General features: G+C 37.7%; 1 protein-coding gene across 3 annotated transcripts; it reads right to left on the bottom strand.

The window, feature by feature from the left end:
- Positions 1–785: 785 nt before the first annotated feature.
- On the bottom strand, positions 786–13,476 carry LOC124969600 (olfactory receptor 7D4-like). 3 transcript variants are annotated; one of them, XM_047532645.1, is made up of 3 exons: positions 12,386–13,476; positions 5,044–5,151; positions 786–3,874 (listed from the first exon to the last, which is right to left on the bottom strand). In XM_047532645.1, exon 3 carries the CDS (start codon positions 3,856–3,858, stop codon positions 2,920–2,922), a length of 939 nt encoding a protein of 312 aa, XP_047388601.1. In that variant the 5' UTR covers positions 3,859–3,874; positions 5,044–5,151; positions 12,386–13,476; the 3' UTR covers positions 786–2,919. The 3 variants fall into 3 exon arrangements, with proteins under 3 accessions (XP_047388601.1, XP_047388602.1, XP_047388603.1); XM_047532646.1 differs by lacking the exon at positions 12,386–13,476 and having other exon boundaries at positions 5,044–6,011; XM_047532647.1 differs by lacking the exon at positions 12,386–13,476 and having other exon boundaries at positions 786–3,871; positions 5,044–5,112.
- Between the last annotated feature and the right edge of the window lie 4,945 nt (positions 13,477–18,421).

Raw genomic sequence — 18,421 nt, forward strand, 5'->3', positions numbered from 1 at the left:
GTGCCGTCCACTGGCTTGCATTATAGAGTGAGAGGAGCACATTCTCAAAGTGTCCAAATCCGAAGCCACTGGTTGTCCTTGCTGTGACTGGGAACAGAAAGACTTCAGCTCATTGTGATGTGTGAGACTCTGGCTGGAAGAGAACCAGGGTGGATGTTTTTGACTCCTGGTGCAGGAGTGGGTAGAAATATCCAGTATAGAGGAGAGGTAGGTCGCCCATCTGCCAGGTGTTCTGTAGGGAAATTGAACTGAGTGGCTATTGGCTTGGTGGTTGGGGGACCACGCTGGGAATCAGAGGGACATTTCCACCATCTTGGGGTGCTTAGGGGCCAGTGTCTTGATAATGGGCTAGACCTGGCCCTTTTGGGCTCTGTCACCTACTTGCTGGTACCAACAGAAGTCATCTGCTATTTTTGAAATTCCCCACATGTTCCTGTGGAAAGGAACTGAGAGAGGCCTCTTTCCATCATTCTGAAAGGACCTAAATCCTCCTGTGACCAGGTGAGTTGGGTCAAAAACAGATCTTCTCCAGGGAAGCCATGAGATGGCTGCAACTCTGGCCAATCCCTGATTCTATCCTTGTTGTGAAACATTTGAAGGGAGTAGAGTGTCAACAATGACAGTATCAAGAATTGAACTTTATTTTATTCCAACACATATCACTTTGGGAAAAAAAAAACTAGAATTGAATTGTTATTTATATTGTCAAAAAACATAAATCACCAGTGCATAATACCCCAAACTACAGGAAAGTAAGATAAAGAATAAAATAGGAAACCCTTTAGAGACAAAAAAATCTGAATTGCACAAATAGAAATTGCATCAGATTCTTTTTATAGATTGTATAATTCTCCCTTATTTACACAATTTAGGCAAAACATTTTTAGAAATAAAAAACACAGGTTGGTTTCTTTAAATAATAGCAAAAACATCAAAGAAAGAATTTTGGATGTATTCACTACAAAGCAGTGATAAATGTATGATATGCTTACCCTAATTTGAACATTACCCTATATACATGTGCATCAAAATAACACATGGTAACCCATAAATATGTACAATCTTTTGTGTCAATTTTAAAAGTGACATTTTATATTACCATCTCTGAAACTTCATAATGAAAACACAGAGTACAGTCAAGCTTCCTGTAAAGAGGAAACCCTGAGTATAAAATGAATATTTTCTCTTCTCTTCTACTCCTATGAATGCAAATAAATTATATTATTCCATTAAAAGGTATGGGTTAAGCAAATACAGTGGTGCATATGCATAATTCTAACTACTCAGGAGGCTGAGGCAGGAGGATTATAATTTGAGAGCACTCTGAGAAACTTAGTGAGACCCTGTCTCAATAATGAAAAGTAAGAGGATTTGGAGATGTATCTCACTGGTAGACATTTTCCTAACATGTTCAAGGTCCTTGGATCAGTCCAAAGCAATACACACAAAGTATAGACTAGCTGAATGAATGAAACAGAAAGATATAAGTTGGTTGAAAGGGCAACCCTCTTCCAAAACCCAAGAAACTCATCTTACTAGTAAAGTCAGGAGAGATTGATCTGGGTGTGGTGGCACATGCCTGTAATCCCAGGGACTTGGCAGGCTGAAGCTGGAGGATTGCAAGTTCAAAGCCAGCCTCAGCAACTTAATGAGGCCCTAAACAATTTAGGGAGACCCAGTCTAAAATTAAAACAATAAAAAGGGCTGGGGATGTGGTTAGGTGGTTAAGTGCCTCTGGGTTCACCCCCAGAAAAGACACAAGAGATTGAAAAGGAAGGGAAAGAAATAACTTATTCCACACAGGTAGAGCCAATAGCACACAGGACAAATTATGCTCATAGCACAAAGACTGCTATCAGAGAAAAGTCATTAAGCCAAAAATTGTTAAAAGAAAAAAGGAAGTTAATTCTATGATGATGGAAGAATCAACTCAGCAAATGATCAAAGATTTATAAATAGAAATATATCCAAAGCAGGATCACCCATATATAAAAAGCATATATTAGATACAGGGAGAGATTGACTCCATTATACTAATAACATATTTTAGCATATGAGGAAATTAGACAACACACTTTCATCAATGGACAGATCATTCAGACAAAAGATCAGCACAGAAACTTGTAGGTTAAAATGTGGTATAGAACAAAGGCACCTTGCAGACATTTATAGATCACTTTGTCCAAGAGCAACATAATTCACATTCATCTCCATGGCAGGGGAAATGGCCTTCAGAATAGGTGGTCTCTTAGGCCACAAAATAAGAGTCAGAATATTTAAAAAATAAAAATCATATTTATTCTCTCACCACGTGGAATAACTTTGATGTCTATCAATAAGAGAAATGACACAAATACATAAAAATACATACAGCCAAAATGTTCTTACAAAAAGTGGGATGGACTCAGGTCCGAGGTTATTGTGGAGCATGACCTCATGGTCTTCCTTCCAGACACTGAATGAGAAAAAATACCTCATATAAATATTTTTGGGATTAAATAAATTTCTACATGTAGAAAGAGAAGCAGAGTCCTGAGATGGTGAGCACTTTGACCTTATTGCCACTCCTTCTAGGGAAAACAAGAAAGAAGCAAATCAAGGTGAAGAACATGAAAAATCAAGCAATAGATTGATAGAACACCATGTCAGCACATAATGTAGGTGTTTAAATCATGCTGGAAATCACAGGACTGTCTGCAAGAAAACATTCCAAACTTAAAACTTTAAGGACCACATATAGGGAAGAAATGTTCAAAAGGAACTACAGAGGCAGATTTTGAGAAGAAAAACAAATACAAATATATGTGGAAGAAAAATCATAGGTACTTTGAGGATATAGGTAATTAAGCATGTCAATTAGTGGAGAAAAAGAGCCAGGATATTGATATCCACGTTCACCTTAAGAGTACACACCGTCCCTCAAGAACAAGAGGCTGCTCTGCTGAGGAGTCTCCCAAGGGCCCCCTTCACATCCTTGTTCCTCAGGCTATAGACAAAGGGGTTCAGCATGGGGGTGACCACAGTGTACATCACTGAAGCAATTGTGCTTCCCTGTGGAGAATGGACCACAGCAGAACTCAGGTAAACCCCAAGTGCTGTTCCATAGAACAAGGAGACCACACATAGGTGGGACCCACAGGTGGAAAATGCTTTATACTTGCTCAGAGAGGAGGACATCCTCATTAAGGTGGAGACAATCTGAGAGTAGGAGTAGGGGATCCCAGTGACAGGAAACACAATCACCAGGGAAGTTGAAACATACATAATAATGATGCCGATGAGGGCATCAGAGCTGGCCACCTTGAAAAGTTGAGCCACCTCACAGAAGAAATGAGGAATTTCAGTGCCAATGGAGAAGGTCAGTTGCTTCAGCAGTAGAATATGAGTCAGGGAGAAACATAACATAATGAGCCAACACATCAAAACCAGGAGGACACAGTGCCGGGGATTCATAATGACTGTGTATTTTAGAGGGTAGCAGATGGACACAAACCGGTCATATGCCATGATGGTCAGTAGCATATCATCCATTCCAACAAAAATCATGAAGAAATATACTTGAGTGAGGCATTCTAAGTAGGAAATCTCTTTGCTATGTGCATGAATGTTCACCAGCATCTTTGGAATTATGGTAGATGTGAAGCAGATATCAATCAAGGACAGGTTGGAGAGAAAGAAGTACATGGGGGTGTGGAGGTGGGAGTCAGAACTGACAGCCAGGATGATGAGCAGGTTCCCAAGCACTGTGACCAGGTACATGGACAGGAACAGTCCAAAGAGGATGGGCTGCAGTTCTGGGTCCTCCGACAGGCCCAGGAGGAGGAATTGGGATAGTACTGTGTGGTTCTCCACTTCCATGTAGCTGGTGTATCTGCTGGAAGAGGTGTAAAAGCACGGTGGCTGCCTAGCCCACTGGCACCTTGGCTAGTTACCACTTAACTATCTCACCCCTTGGAAGGAAGCCCCTTTAGTGAATTCTCAGTATAACAGTGGTTCGCTCAGCCAAGGGGCAAGCCATGTCCCTTTATGTATTTTTAGTTACAGAAAATTTTGGGATGCAATTTGAGATAATCATACAAGGATGGATTATAATTTTTTCCACTTCAGTCCCCAGTACTTCCCCTACACCTCCCAGTCTCTCCAACCCCATTGCTCTTCCTCTACTCTCCTGGTCTTCCTTCTATTGATTTACATATTTTTTAAAAATTTTTAATTCGGGCTTTATAGGCATACAAGGAAGGGAAATTCCCTGTAGTACATTTGTATATGTGGAGAGAATAATTTGGTCAATTTCATTTTACATTTCTTCCCCTCCCCTGTCCCTCCTCCCACTCATCTGCTCCACTGATCTCCCTTCTATTTTCATAGAATTTTCCCCTCCCCCCCTTTTCCTTTTAAATGTGTGTGATTGTTTACACTTCCTTTCATGTAGCAGAAATTTCTTCTCTTCGTATGTTGTAAACACTTTTACTCTAATTGTGCCATTTGAAATTATGGGCATAAACTAATTTTTTATTTGATTTGACCTTTCCAAAATAGTTGAAATTTCCTGTCTTTTCCTTGATAATCTCCATGCTTCTCTGCATTGGTGATTATACATGGATATTTTACACAAACCACCCTGACACTTCATAGTGATGTAACAGTTAATTCTTAATATGGTGAATATTTCCTTTTGAAAATGTGGTTATTATGTTCATGTTGTAAGATTTTAAAATGTCTGTTTTCAAAGTAGGAGTCTCAATAAATAATATCTCTTATTATAATCATTATCACTCTAATACTGTTTATTATAATTATTTTGGATGTCCATCTCTCCAAAGGACAGTCCAGAGTTATATAAAAATTGGGTTTTTGAGTCAGACAGATGAGATGATGCAATTTTTCTGTGGTTCCTGTGTTACTATGGGCATTTCATAAGTGTGAGCTTCTCTTCTTAAAGTCTCAGTGAATCTTTACTCTCTTGCACTGATCAGCATCCCCTCAACTGTGATAGCTAACATGGATGGAATTCTGATCATTATAAACACAGCAGGTTATTACCTCTTTTAACTGCCATACAGCACTTCTAAATAATGAAGACCTTTATGTTTCATTCTTCCAGAGAATATCTTTGGTGAGTTCTTCCAAGAAGAGGAAAGACATTGTGTACTGCATAGATAAGAGGAAAAAAAAGCACACTTCAGTTAAAACCATAAAGAAGACACAGAAGGGAATCTGTGTCGTTGGTCTGGAGTGGGTGGGTAGTGTGTAAAATCAGCAGATGTTGGCAAAAATATGTTTGAAGAAATTGATTTAAACTATTCAAGAATTAGAATTATCCTATAAACATTAAAATGCAAATTAAAGATTTAAAATTTTTTTTTTACATTCTTCAGGATAAAAAATAAAAGTGTCAGTATTTGAAGGCCTAAAGGTTGTCAATTAGTTCAAGGAGAAAATCCTTGTTGAGGAACAATTTGGTCTGTGAAGATGGGTAGGAGGGTCGTCTCTGAAGGAGTAATGCCAGCCTGAGAGAAGGATGGGTCATTGCTAATCAGAGGAGGTAAGGGTCAGGAAATAACCCAGGCTAAAAGAACCAGAAAGTGTGGTTGTGAGCTTGGTAAAGAATGAGGTTAGAACAGGGCCAACCAGAGTGATGGGGAGCAGAGGACCAGCTAGGAGGGATGGGGTGTATGAGGCCCATGGTCAGATTAGAAGATCAGGAGAGTAGAGGAAAGGGACAGCAGGAGAAGAAGGGCATTGAAATGGAGTGAATTATATTCCATGCATATTTAGGTCAAAATGAACCCTACTATCATGTAAAACTGCAGTGCACTAATAAAAACATTAAAATATATGCATGTACTTAGTGTATCATTAAATGGAAATAAAGATGTAAAAGTGGTTCTAGTGCCTAAAAAGAGTTAAATAAAATGTGCGTCTATCTATTAAAAAATAATACATGATGATAAGGTAATACCAATTCTAAGAATGTAAGCTTTCTTAACATAAGGATGTTTGTTGACATAAATCATGATGAAAATAGGTGAATATAAATTGAATTCATGATCAAAATAGAAAAGTTGAATTTGAGACAATACAACAGCCATTTATGTGATTAGCTTCCAGGGATGGGGCTACTGGTCAACAAAGACACCAAATACATTTTCCTAACAGTACAGAGTGATTGTTCTCAAACCATAGTCAACAGGTGTTCTTCTATTAGAACACTAGAGTGTATTTGTGTTAAATTCATGAATGTGCCTAGGCAGTTCCCTCCAACTTAAGTCATTTCATATTTCTCTGAGAATTTAGAGGGATTGACACATGAAAAGAGGAAATGGACTGATTATAAAATGCCCTAAATAATGACTTTATTGATAGATGTTGTGACCCTAACGTGAAATGACAACTACAATAATATAAATTAACAAAAGTTCTCAGTAGGTCAATCTGTCAGTAAAAAATAGTTGCAAAATACCATAGAAAATTTCAACAAATTTTGAACAAAGTGCACAAAACCTTCTGCATAATAGATGCTCAGTGAGAAACCATCCAATAAAGAATTAGATGCAGGAAGTCTCACAAGAGCCTGGAATTCATAGGAAAGCGTGGTGACAAGTTTGGGACTCACCAGAATATAATTCTCATTGGAAAGAGAGTCTGTAATCGAAAGAGTAAGAAAAGGAAACAGAATAGCTGGAAGAGACAATGGAAAATAAAGTTCTTCCAAAGTACAGGAACTCACTGCATTGACAACATAAATAGGAGGCTCCCCAGTATCATTTTCTAGAGGCAAAGCCCAGTACCCATGTTCTCTCCTCTTTTCCTTCTGATTCCACAAGACTCAGTGGGACACAGTGACTCTCTCGATGACTATCACTGAGGCTTTCTCCATGATCTGTCCCCAGGAAGCCCACAAGGGTTCATATGAGGGCTGAGTTCACAGAATTAACATTTGAGGGACAACGTGGCACATTTATAGTTTCTGGCACCTCAAAGTTTCAATTCTCAGAGCTCCTCATTAATCACTGCGTTGTCTTTCTGTCCTCCAAAAAATGCAGCTCCCTTGAGGTACAAAGAGGTAGGCAGAGTGGAAATTGTTCAGTCAATTTTGTTTCTATGGAGGTAATATGGAGTGACACCAATTTAGTTCCATTGAGGAAAAAGTGTTTGGTTTGATTTTAGCATCACGAGGTTTACTCTAAGCAATGTTAATTTCTATAAGGAACCAATCTCAGGATCAGTATTTCTGTGCTCTACCTCCTTAGAAGAATACATAGGGACTTTAAGGATCATTTGGCATTCACATTATTCAAATTGTCAGATAAAATTGTATATACTTATTGCGTATGGGAAGCTCACTTATTTCTTCAGTCTGTGAAGGGGGATCCCTGTCCCTTTAAGAAACTCAGTGCCCACCCAGACCTGCATTTCCTTGCTCTTGTTCTGATTCCTTCTTTCAGCCTTTGGAATGTAGATCTTCTCTCTAATAAGAGTTGTTTCCTGGAGATTCTCCAACTCTTACCCACTCTTCCCATAAGCTGTTGGCTCCTGTCACATTTCCTACATGTAATTGTTTATTCAACAAGCGCACTTCAAAATCTTTACACATGAGATATTGTAAAATTTGTTCCACATTTTATTTTATTTTTCTGTTATATACTCTACTTTTAATGGCAATTTTGACTTACAGATAGCTCTTATTAGTTCTATATTCTTGCAGGAATCATCTCACCTTAATGTCCCCAAATGGCATCTACCCATATTGTAGTTACATTTTTTAAAATTTTTATAGGTGAAGAAAATTATACATAATATTAGGATTCATTGTTACATTTCCACACATGCACAAAACATAATTTGATCAGTTCTATTCCTCTGTTTCCCTCAGCTCCTCCATCCCTCTTACCCCCTTTATATACCCTAGTGTTCTCATTTCTGTTTCTATGAGATCTTTTCCAAACATTTCTTTCTGGCTTCCACATATGAGAGAAAACATATGACCTTTGGATTTTTTAACACAATGCTCTCTCATATATCCATTCTCCTGCAAATTACATAGGTATTTCTGATGTTCAACACTCAGTTCAGTTGCCTTTCTCATACTAGCAGTTCTTTAAAATATACTTCCTCTCTGAGCCAACACATTCCTATTTCAAAGAAGACTCTTCTATTCACTTTCCATCATAAATTGGTTCTCACTGCTGTTTTTACTTACTCCCATTCTGCTGACCATATTTTTATTATGGAAAAGGTGAAAGTTATTAACACTTACATATATCCTGAATATTTTAGATGGTTTGAGATAGAGAAACCTTGAATAATTGAAATCTAGGTCATCAACTATATTCTGCCATTTAACTAAGCTTTTAACACAATACATACCACTCCACCATGTACACACAGGAGCACACACAGTCACACACTCCTTGCATGCATTCTAATGGATGTGCCTTTGTTTTCTCCACTTATCTGTGTAGTCCCCATGTTTTTCCTCTTCTTAGAAGAATTCACCATTCAGGCATCATTGTCTGAAGGAAGGATCCAGAAGATCTTCATTAACTAGAAATGCTCTGTGGAGCTCAAAAGAGGTAAGAAACCTGTTGTATTTTTAGTGATCACAACTTTGACCTTGTGGGCTGCCACAGGTTAAGAAGGATATTTATTGATAGATGACAGCCATGCAGACACACTTATTGTGATGTACAAAGTGAAAGCTCACATTTATGTCATGCCTTTTTATGCCCCAGGAACTGCAGCAGAAAAGTTACAATCCTCATCTCACTGAAATTCCCTCTTCAACTATACAGTGAACATTTTGAGTCCCTGGTGGGGAGGTGAGGTAATTTCAGCTAAGAGAGTTTAAATAACTTTCTCAAGGTCACACTCATTATAAGCAGGTAGACCAAAACTCCATTCCAGGTTGTTGGATTCAAGAAGCCAATATCTAAATCACAACTCTTCTATATCTTGTGAGAAGATACATATCCAAATTATTTATCCTAGATTTTATAGGAAGATTTTAATAATAATCAGTAATAATTATATAAGTCACAACTATGACTTATTGGAATTCTACCATATATACAGACACTTTAAAATTTCACAATCAAGGAAGTAAAGACATTCATATTTTTTTTAAATATGATAAACAATCCTCTAGGAACTAATGCACATTCCTGGAAAATGTCAAGTCATGAAATAAAGGTGGACCTGAAAGTCCATGTTCAATAGGTATGGTGGGGCTTAGAGAATGAGCAGTGTGGGTGTTCACCAAAGAGTCATATTGTAAAGTGGCAGCTACCTCAGTTGCCCCTTGGCTGACCTGGAATGTTACTTCTCTCCACCTTTTACCCACAAGGTAAACTAGATACATGGGAGCAGAGAAACACACAGCCATATCACAATTCCTCCTCCTGGGACGGTCAAAGGATCCAGATCTACAACCCATCCTCTTTGGACTGTTCCTGTCCATGTACCTGGTCACTGTGCTTGGGAACCTGCTCATCCTCCTGGCTGTCAGCTCTGACTCCCACCTCCACACCCCCATGTACTTCTTCCTCTCCAACCTGTCCTTTGTAGACTTCCGTTTCACTTCTACCACCATCCCCAAGATGCTGGTGAACACCCATTCACAGAGCAAAGGCATCTCCTACACAGAATGCCTCTCTCAAGTGTATTTTTATTATTTTTCTTGGAGTATATAATTTCCTACTGTGATGGCCTTTGACCACTTTGTGGCCATCTGTTACCCCTAGAACTACACAGTCACCATGAATCCCTGACTCTGTGTCCTCCTGGTTCTGATGTCTTGGCTCCTCATGTTCTGGATCTCCCTGATTCATATTCTGCTGCTGAATCAACTGTCCTTCTCCATAGGCACTGAAATTTCTCATTTCTTCTGTGAACTGGCTCAGCTTCTCATGGTGGCTGGCTTTGATGCCTTTATCAATAACATCTTCCCCTATGTGGCGACTGCCCTGCTTTGTGTGATTCCTATGACAGGGATCCTCTTCTCTTACTTTCAGATTGTCTCCACCTTAGTGAGGATGTCCTCCTTTGAGAGCAAGTATAAAGCATTTTCCACCTGTAGCTCCCACCTCTGCATGGTCTCCTTGTTCTATGAAACAGGACTTGGGTTTTACCTCAGTGCTGCTGTGACTTATTCTTCCAGGAAAAGCACAGTCATTTCAGTAATGTACACTGTGGTCACCCCCATGCTGAACCCCTTCATCTACAGCCTGAGGAACAAGGATGTGAAGGGGGCCCTGGGGAGACTCCTCAGCAGAGCAACTTCTTGTCCTTGATGGATCACTGACCTCAGAACTTGGATCCTCAGCACTACAGTGATGTTGTGTACCCCTTCATCAAATGATGTGAATTTCAGTGTCCTCCCTAAAACACATACTTCATTTTCCCATCCCCAAAAGTTGAAAAGACTTTTGTTTGTATGATATTTTACTTGTTTCTCTTCAACAACCCCCTTTTACATTATTTCCTCTGTATGCATGGTCCTTAAAGTTCCATGTTTTCATCAGGTTTCTTATAAGTATTCCTTATATTTCTAATTTCTTTCTTTTTTTTTTTTTTGATTATTAGGGATTGAACCCAGGGGTGCTTTACCATGAGCTACATTATCAACCCTTTTCATTTTTCATTTTGAGACAGCGACTAGCTAAGCTGTAGCTGTCCTCAAACTTACAATTGGCCTGCCTCAGCACTAGTATAGCTGGGATTACAAGTGTGTGCCTCTGCTTCCAGCCCTAACTTGATATTTAAATCACCTAACATATAAGACTGACATGGTTGCCTCAAAAGTATCCTCTTAATGATTTTCAATTTTCTAACCACAGGAAATAATGGAAATTTGAGGTGCTGTCTATGCTAATAACCCTGATTTACTGTTTCTGCAATGTGTCCTTTATCAAAACACCCATCACATTTAGCCCATTGAGATATACAATTGAGTGTCATCTAAAATAAATTAAAACTAAAAATTATCCTTTTAAATGTTAATATTTTTTAAATGTTAATATTTTTTAACTTGATCATTTTCATATTTTCCTTGGTGATAATGGAATGAAAGAATACAATCAAGGCAAATTGCTTACCATATCAAAATCATGCTTATTGCTTTTAGACATGTAACTTTGTTTATTCTTTTTTAAAAACACTTTTTTGAGATATTTTCTCTAATTCACCCTATTTCTGAACAGGGAGACTGTTAGATTAAGATTGATTCTAACCTTGCAGTATCCTTACTTTTCATAAGATGGCTTGGATTTTAGACCTAACAGCTGGAATATACCTTGACAGTGGTTTGATCATTGGGTTCATTGTGATAGCCAAGGGGAAGTCTCAGATGTGGGTATGTCCATTGTGACTCCTGATGTTTTCTTTCTTTCTTTCTTTCTTTCTTTCTTTCTTTCTTTCTTTCTTCTTTCTTCTTCCTTCTTTCTTGTTTTCTGATTTCGCTCCCTTATTCCCTCCTTTCTTTTTTTGAACTCTTTCACTTTTAAAGTTAACCCAATTCCTTCCTTCTTTTGGCTGAGTAATATCTATTGTATGAATACACAGAAGTTGTTCATCCACTCATCCATTGGTGTCCATTTGGGTAATGTTCATCTTTTGGGTATTTTAAATAATGCTGCTATCTGTCTTCATGTGCATTTATTTGTTTAAGCATTTTTAAGTCCTTTGGGGAATATTTGTGTGAGTGAGAATACAGAATCATGTGATAATTACAGGGTCATATTTTTGAGGAATCACCAAAATGTTTTTAAGAGTGGCTGATATATTTTACATTTACCACAATTTCTCAGGTTATAACATCACATTTTGCCTATAATTTTTTTTCTTAAAAAATAGGGGATGGGGAAGGAGATTTCACCAAAACAGAGGTAAGATCAGTAGAGGAGATGAAACTGATTGAGGAGGAGGAAGAAGGGTTGGGGAAAGGGAAGAACAGTGGACTGATTCTGACTGAACTTGTGTATGTGCATGCATGAATATGGCATGGTTAGCCCCGAAATTGGGTGTATCCACAGGACACTAGTTTTTAAAAAGTTAACTACAAATGGATTGAAGAGGTATCAGTGAAGGGGAGTTGGGAGGGGGAGTGCTGGGGACTGAATTGGAGTGGGCTGTGCTCCATGTTTTTGTGATTCTGTCAGGGTGTATCTTGATATTTTATATAACTAATAAGAAAATAATAATAAGAATGCTATTATTTCTATATCATAGCTAATATTAAAATTAAATATAATGATCATATTTTTTAAATAATTTTTAAAACATTACTGTTTTATATGAAGTCATTACAGTTTCTTCTGTAGAGCAAACACTGATGCAAATTTAGAAAGGTTCTGTTTTTTCAATAATGAAAAAAAAAGATACTCACAGTCTCCCCGTGGATGACAAGTGGCATGTCCCTGTGCTTCTGATGTCCCTTTCTCTGTGACTGATGGAGCATCTCTGCTTATGGTTGTTGGAGAGTTGTGGTTTTCTGTGGAGAAGTATTCTTTTCAATCCTTTACTCTTCTGTAAATATCTAGCTCATATTTTTGTGTTTGATTTGAACATATTTTGAATACTTGGTCCTTTTTGCTGTGCATTTTGATAATACTTGCCCATTCTGTATGTTTTCTTTCCACCTTTTCTCTGGTTCACAATTACTATTATTAACAACACTAATCAGATTTGCAAGAGATTTCATGGCGTTACTTCTCTTGCCTCCCTGAGATTTCATGGCCATCTCCAAGCTACCAAGGTCCTCAGCTTATGACTTCTGACAGCCACCACTTCATTCTGTGCCTATGAGTCAGATTCATTTGGAGTCCACCTGTGCATGAGCTCATGCAGCATTTCTCTTTGTGTGCTTGGCTCTTCCTCTAAACATGAAGTCCTCCAAGTTCCATGACAGAGTAGGTAGAATTTCCTGTTTTCTTTCTTTCTTTCCAGTGTTTTTGATCACATTTTCTTTCTGATCATCTGATGATGAACATTTGGGTTGATTTCATGTCTTGGATGTTGTGAGTAATGATGTCTTGACAAAGGGACTGGGCATGTATCTTGACATACTGATTCCATATCATTGGTATATAAATGCAGAGGTGGTGCTGTTGGATCCTATGGTAATTCTATTTTTCATTTTTTTAATAAAGTATGGTAACTTGCTTTAACTTTTCCATTCATCCTTAGAACAAAGAGGGATAGCACGTTAGGTGATTTGTGGTCCAAGAAGAGGACTTCCAGGTGATTGGGTGGCATGGTCCACCTCCATACTGTGTTCTGTGGTGACTGCACTAACTTAGTTCCTGCCAATAGTGCTCAGCAGGTGCTGGTCAACCCCAGTTTCCTTTTGTATTTATGATAGTGGCCACTCTATTTGGGGCAAGGTGATATCTCACTGTGGTTTTTGTTGCATTAGTCTGATTATTAGAGATGCCGAACATTTTTATACACCAGTTTTCCATTTGTGTGTCTTCTCTATTATGGCGTCATTGTTATATATAATGGTGGAGTTCATTTGGACACATTGACAAATACATAAAGCTCAGTGTGTTCCATTTTAACCCCAGCGCCTTTCCTTTCTCTTGCCTGCTCCTGTGTGTCTTTCCTTACTGCACTATGGTCTTCAATATTATTGAGTTCATTTTGATGTATTCATAAAAGGAAGCTGTCCTTTTATATTTCATTTGCCTTAACATATTATTTTAGTTAACAGTATATTAATAATTTATTTTTTAATCTTCATACTAAAAATATATGTAAATATATAAAAATACGTAAAAATATATGTAAATATGATTTACATAGCCCTGTGGGGAGTATTAGAATATTCTGAATTTGAGATGTTTTACTGGTGAGTTTGATACACTTTCAGAGTATTTGGTTAACTCATTAGCCTGCTTTCTACAAACTCGTTCACATTTTGCTACCCCGAGCAACAACTCTCTTTAGCATTTCTTGAAGGCCATCTGGTGGTGATTAACTCCTTTTCTCCTCTTTTTGGGGAGTATTTTACCTCTCCTGCACTTCTGAAAGACTGCTTATTGAGTAGAAGACCCCTTTTGGAAGGCACAATATATACAAAAAGTAATTTGAAAATGTTCAATGGTTTTAATGTAATGGTTTAAAAACATAAAGTTCTTGGAAGGAAACAGAGAAATGACTTCATTGTCTTGAATTCTGCAATGGATTTTTGCATCTGACACCAAACATATGAGTAGTAAAAAGCAAAAATAGATATGTTGGGCTTTATCAAAATCAGAATTTCTATGCCTCAAAGCCACCAATAAGAAAATGTTTGGGTTGTTTGTATTTTTGGTGTAAAGTTTTAAAGTTGTTTATAAATTTGGGGACTAGTGCTATATGTGAAATGCATGTAGAAAAGATTGTCTCCCACCCTTGCTCTCTTTTCACATATTGAATGTTTTATTTGCTGAGAAATAGTTTTTTGAATTTGAATCCATCCCATTTATGATCCTTGCTTTCATTTCTTGTGCTCTAGGAGTCTTGTTAATGAAATCTGGTCCTAAGCCAACAGGATGAAGATTTGGACTTACTTTTTTTTTTCACACACTTCAGATAGAGCATTAACCTCCAAAATTTATTAAGAACTTTAAAAACTTTACACTAAAAATACAAAGAAACCAATTAATAAATGGGCTAAGGAACTGAGCATACACTTCACAGAAGAAGATATACAGGTGATCAACAAATGTATGAAAAAGTGTTCAACAAAATCTAGTAATTATAGAAGTGCAAATCAAACCACCTTAAGATTTCATCTCACTACAATTAGATTGGCAATTATAAAGAATACAGGCAGTATTAAGTCTAGGCAAGGACTGTGGGGAAAAAGGTACACTCATACATTACTGGTGGGACTGTAAATTGGTTCAACCATTATGAAAAGCAGTATGGAGATTCCTCAGAAAACTTGGAATGGAACCACCATTTGACCCAGTTGTCCCACTACTTGGTTTATAACCAAAGGACTTAAAATCAACATACTACAGTGATGCAGCCACATCAATGTTTATAGCAGCTCAATTCACAATAGCTAGATTGTGGAACCAACTTAGATGCCTTCAACAGATGAATGGTAAAGAAACTGTGGTATATACATATATATATATGTTTATATATATATATAAATACACAATGGAATATTAGTCATAAAGAAGACTGAAATTGTGGCATTTGCAGGTAAATGGATGGAACTTGAGAATATCATGCTAAGTGAAATAAGTCAGTCTCCCAAAACCAAAAACCAATTTTTTCTCTGATAAATGAATGATGATACATAAGGGGGGAAGCATTAAGAGAAGAATGGAGGAAGTTTGGATTGTGTAGAGGGAAATGAGGGTGGGCAGAGGGCAGGGGGAAGGAAGATAATAGAATGAGACAAACATCATTACCCCATGTATATGTACAATTACACAGTGTGACTCTACATTGTGTACAGCCCAGAGAAATGAAAAGTTATACTCCATTATGTACAATGAATCAACATAAAAAAAATAAAAAGTGAAGCATAGCAGAAGCATAAAAAGAAGACACAAATAAAAATGGCAATGTATAAAGATGCAAAAAATAAGTGTACAAGCTTACAGTTCAATTTATGGTTAATTAATTTTGACAATTTAATATTAACATACAGTGGGAAAGGATCATATCTCCAGTCAGTTGTGCTAGATAAATGGATTTCCACTTCAGAAGTGGTAAATTAGACCCTTATGTCACACTATGAACACACACTCACACACACACACACTCACCCCAACATTGAAATGAATGAAAGACATAAGAAGAGCTTAAAATACTAAAGGATTCATAGGAAAACCTACATGATGCATTTGGATAGTGATTATTTTATATAAGCAACATTTTGACAGCAGAAGCAAAAATATTAAAATGAGATTGCATCCCACTGAAATTTCCACAGAGCAAAGACGTCACACACAGGGTGAGGACAAAGTCTCCAGAATGGTGAGAATATATTTGGAAATCATACAAATCATACTCAGATAAGAGAGAAACAGAGAAATATATGGAAATCAAACAACCAATAGTAAGGAAACAAACAGTTCTCTTAAAATGGACAAAGGACATGAACAGACATTTCTCAGAAGAAGATGATACATGCACACAGGAGAATCTAGTCAGTTCCATCCCATTGTTTCTCCCTTTTCCAGCTCCTTCCACTGAATTTTACCCTTCTGTATATCTATAAAGCACTAATTTTAAATAAAACTCTAAATAAATAAAAGAAAATAAACAATAGAATACAGGAAATAAAAGGAGGCAGGAAGGAGAGGAGGGAAAGGAGAAGTACTGAGGACTGAAGTGGAGCAGATTAGAGTTCATGCTTGTATAAGTGTCCATGTATTTATTCTTAAGTAGGTGAAGAAACATGCTCTGTGTGTGGAAAGACACATGGACAGACAAACACACAGAGGAGGATATTCAGGCATAAGAAAAAAGGAAATCCTGTCATTCACAAGAACATGGATGAAACTGTAGAATGTTATATTAGGTGAGATAAAACAGAGACAGGAAGGTCACTACTCACTCATGGAATTTTAGAAACTTGATCTCAATAAAAACCTGGAGAAACCAGGGGTGGTACTAGAGCAATATTGGTCAGAGGAGACAAAAGTACAGCTAGCTAGGGAGAAACAGTCAAAGAAGTCCTCTACAGTTTGGTGACTATAGCTAGTGATATGTCATGTTCTTAAAAAATTATGAGTGGATATTAAATGACTCATCACAAAAATTGCATAAATATGAGGTTACATACATGCTGATTTCCTAGATTTAACTGTCTTTTGGTGCATAATGCTTCTAAACACAAGGTCATACACAATCAACACAATTCTGTCCATTACAAATTATTTAATTTCCTCTGTTAGATTATGTAGAGGGAAATGAGAGGGAGGAGGGTGGGAGTATGAAAAAATGGTGGAATGAGACAGACATCATGACCCTATGTACATATATGGTTACAGGAATTGTATGAACCTACATCATGTACAATCATAGAAATGAAAAGATGTACCCCATTTGTGTACAATGAATCAAAATGTAGTCTGTAAAAAATTAAAAGCTAAATAAAAAATAATTATAAAGAAAGGATGGAATTCTTTTCCATCAATAACATTGTGGTAGACACCAATCATCCATTAAACCTCCAAGATCCTTTAAGGAAGATGTCATAGGAAGCTCCCAGGATTGTGTCCTTATAGCAAGTCATCCGTCCTTCCAGGACACCTTGTGACTTTTAAACCTGACCAAAAAAGTGAGTTTTCCTTTGGAGGAAACCCTCTCTCTACTGGACTGGGAGTATAGATAAACACAAAACTGACTGAAAATTTTCCATCTGCTCTCTCTGTCATACTCCAAGGGGGCAGAATTATTTGGAAATGAAAAGACAGTGGAACAATCTGCTTAATTAGGAGCTCTGAGAATTCAGCATTTGAGAGGACAGAAACTTTAAACATGCCCCTGTGCCATTCTTCTGTGATTCTGGATGCAGCCTTCTTGAAAACCCATGTGGGCTTCCCAGGGACAGAAGACAGAGATGAGAAAGCATCACCTTAGTCTCCAGCCGGTGTGTTCCAGTGAGGCTCCTGAGCAGGAAGAGGACAGGGGAGGACCTGCATCCTGGGCTCTGCCTCCAGAATCAGGACACTGGCAATGTCCTGGACTCACATGTTCTTTGAAGCTGTGGTCCCTGAATCCTGACAGAACTTTAGTTTTCATTGAGACCTCTGTTCCTGGCTCCTATTCTGTGTCCTCCTCTCCCTTTGGATTCTAGAATCTGTCTCCAGTCAGTTATTTCCTGGAGAGTCTCCAACTCTTCTCCATGCTTTCCTATGTTAGATTTACTGCACCCAGGTATTCATTTATTTATTTATGTATTCTTAAAGTCTCATTATTGTTATTAGTTCTTCTGAGTTACGCATAACAGGATTCATTTTGATGTAATTATGAAGCATGGAATGTAATTTGCTCATTCAGTCCCCAGTATTGGTCCTCTCCCATCTCTCCTCCCTTCCTCTACTCCATGGATCTTCTGCTACTTACTTTTAGTTTCTGTTTTATGTCTTTATTATTTTCTGCCGGGGTCCAGTCCTAGCAGGAGTCCATGGGTTCCACACAGGTAAATGGGGCGTGGGGAGACAGCATCGGCGATGGATGGAGAATGAAAGACACAGACTTTAGTTCTGGTGCGATCACTCCCACTTTATTCTGGGGAAGGCTGGGATTATATACATTTTTCTTCAGGCTATAATGGCAGTCATGTGGTTAATGAAATTAAAGAAGTTTCCAAAGCATAGGCAGAAAGCAGTAACCTTACAGATTATCCTTACCTAATCACAATTGTTTTAAGAATATCTAACTAAGTCAATGAGCTAATACAATGTTT

Source organism: Sciurus carolinensis, chromosome 17, assembly GCF_902686445.1.
Source record: "Sciurus carolinensis chromosome 17, mSciCar1.2, whole genome shotgun sequence".
In the NCBI taxonomy this organism is placed as follows: Eukaryota; Metazoa; Chordata; class Mammalia; order Rodentia; family Sciuridae; genus Sciurus; species Sciurus carolinensis.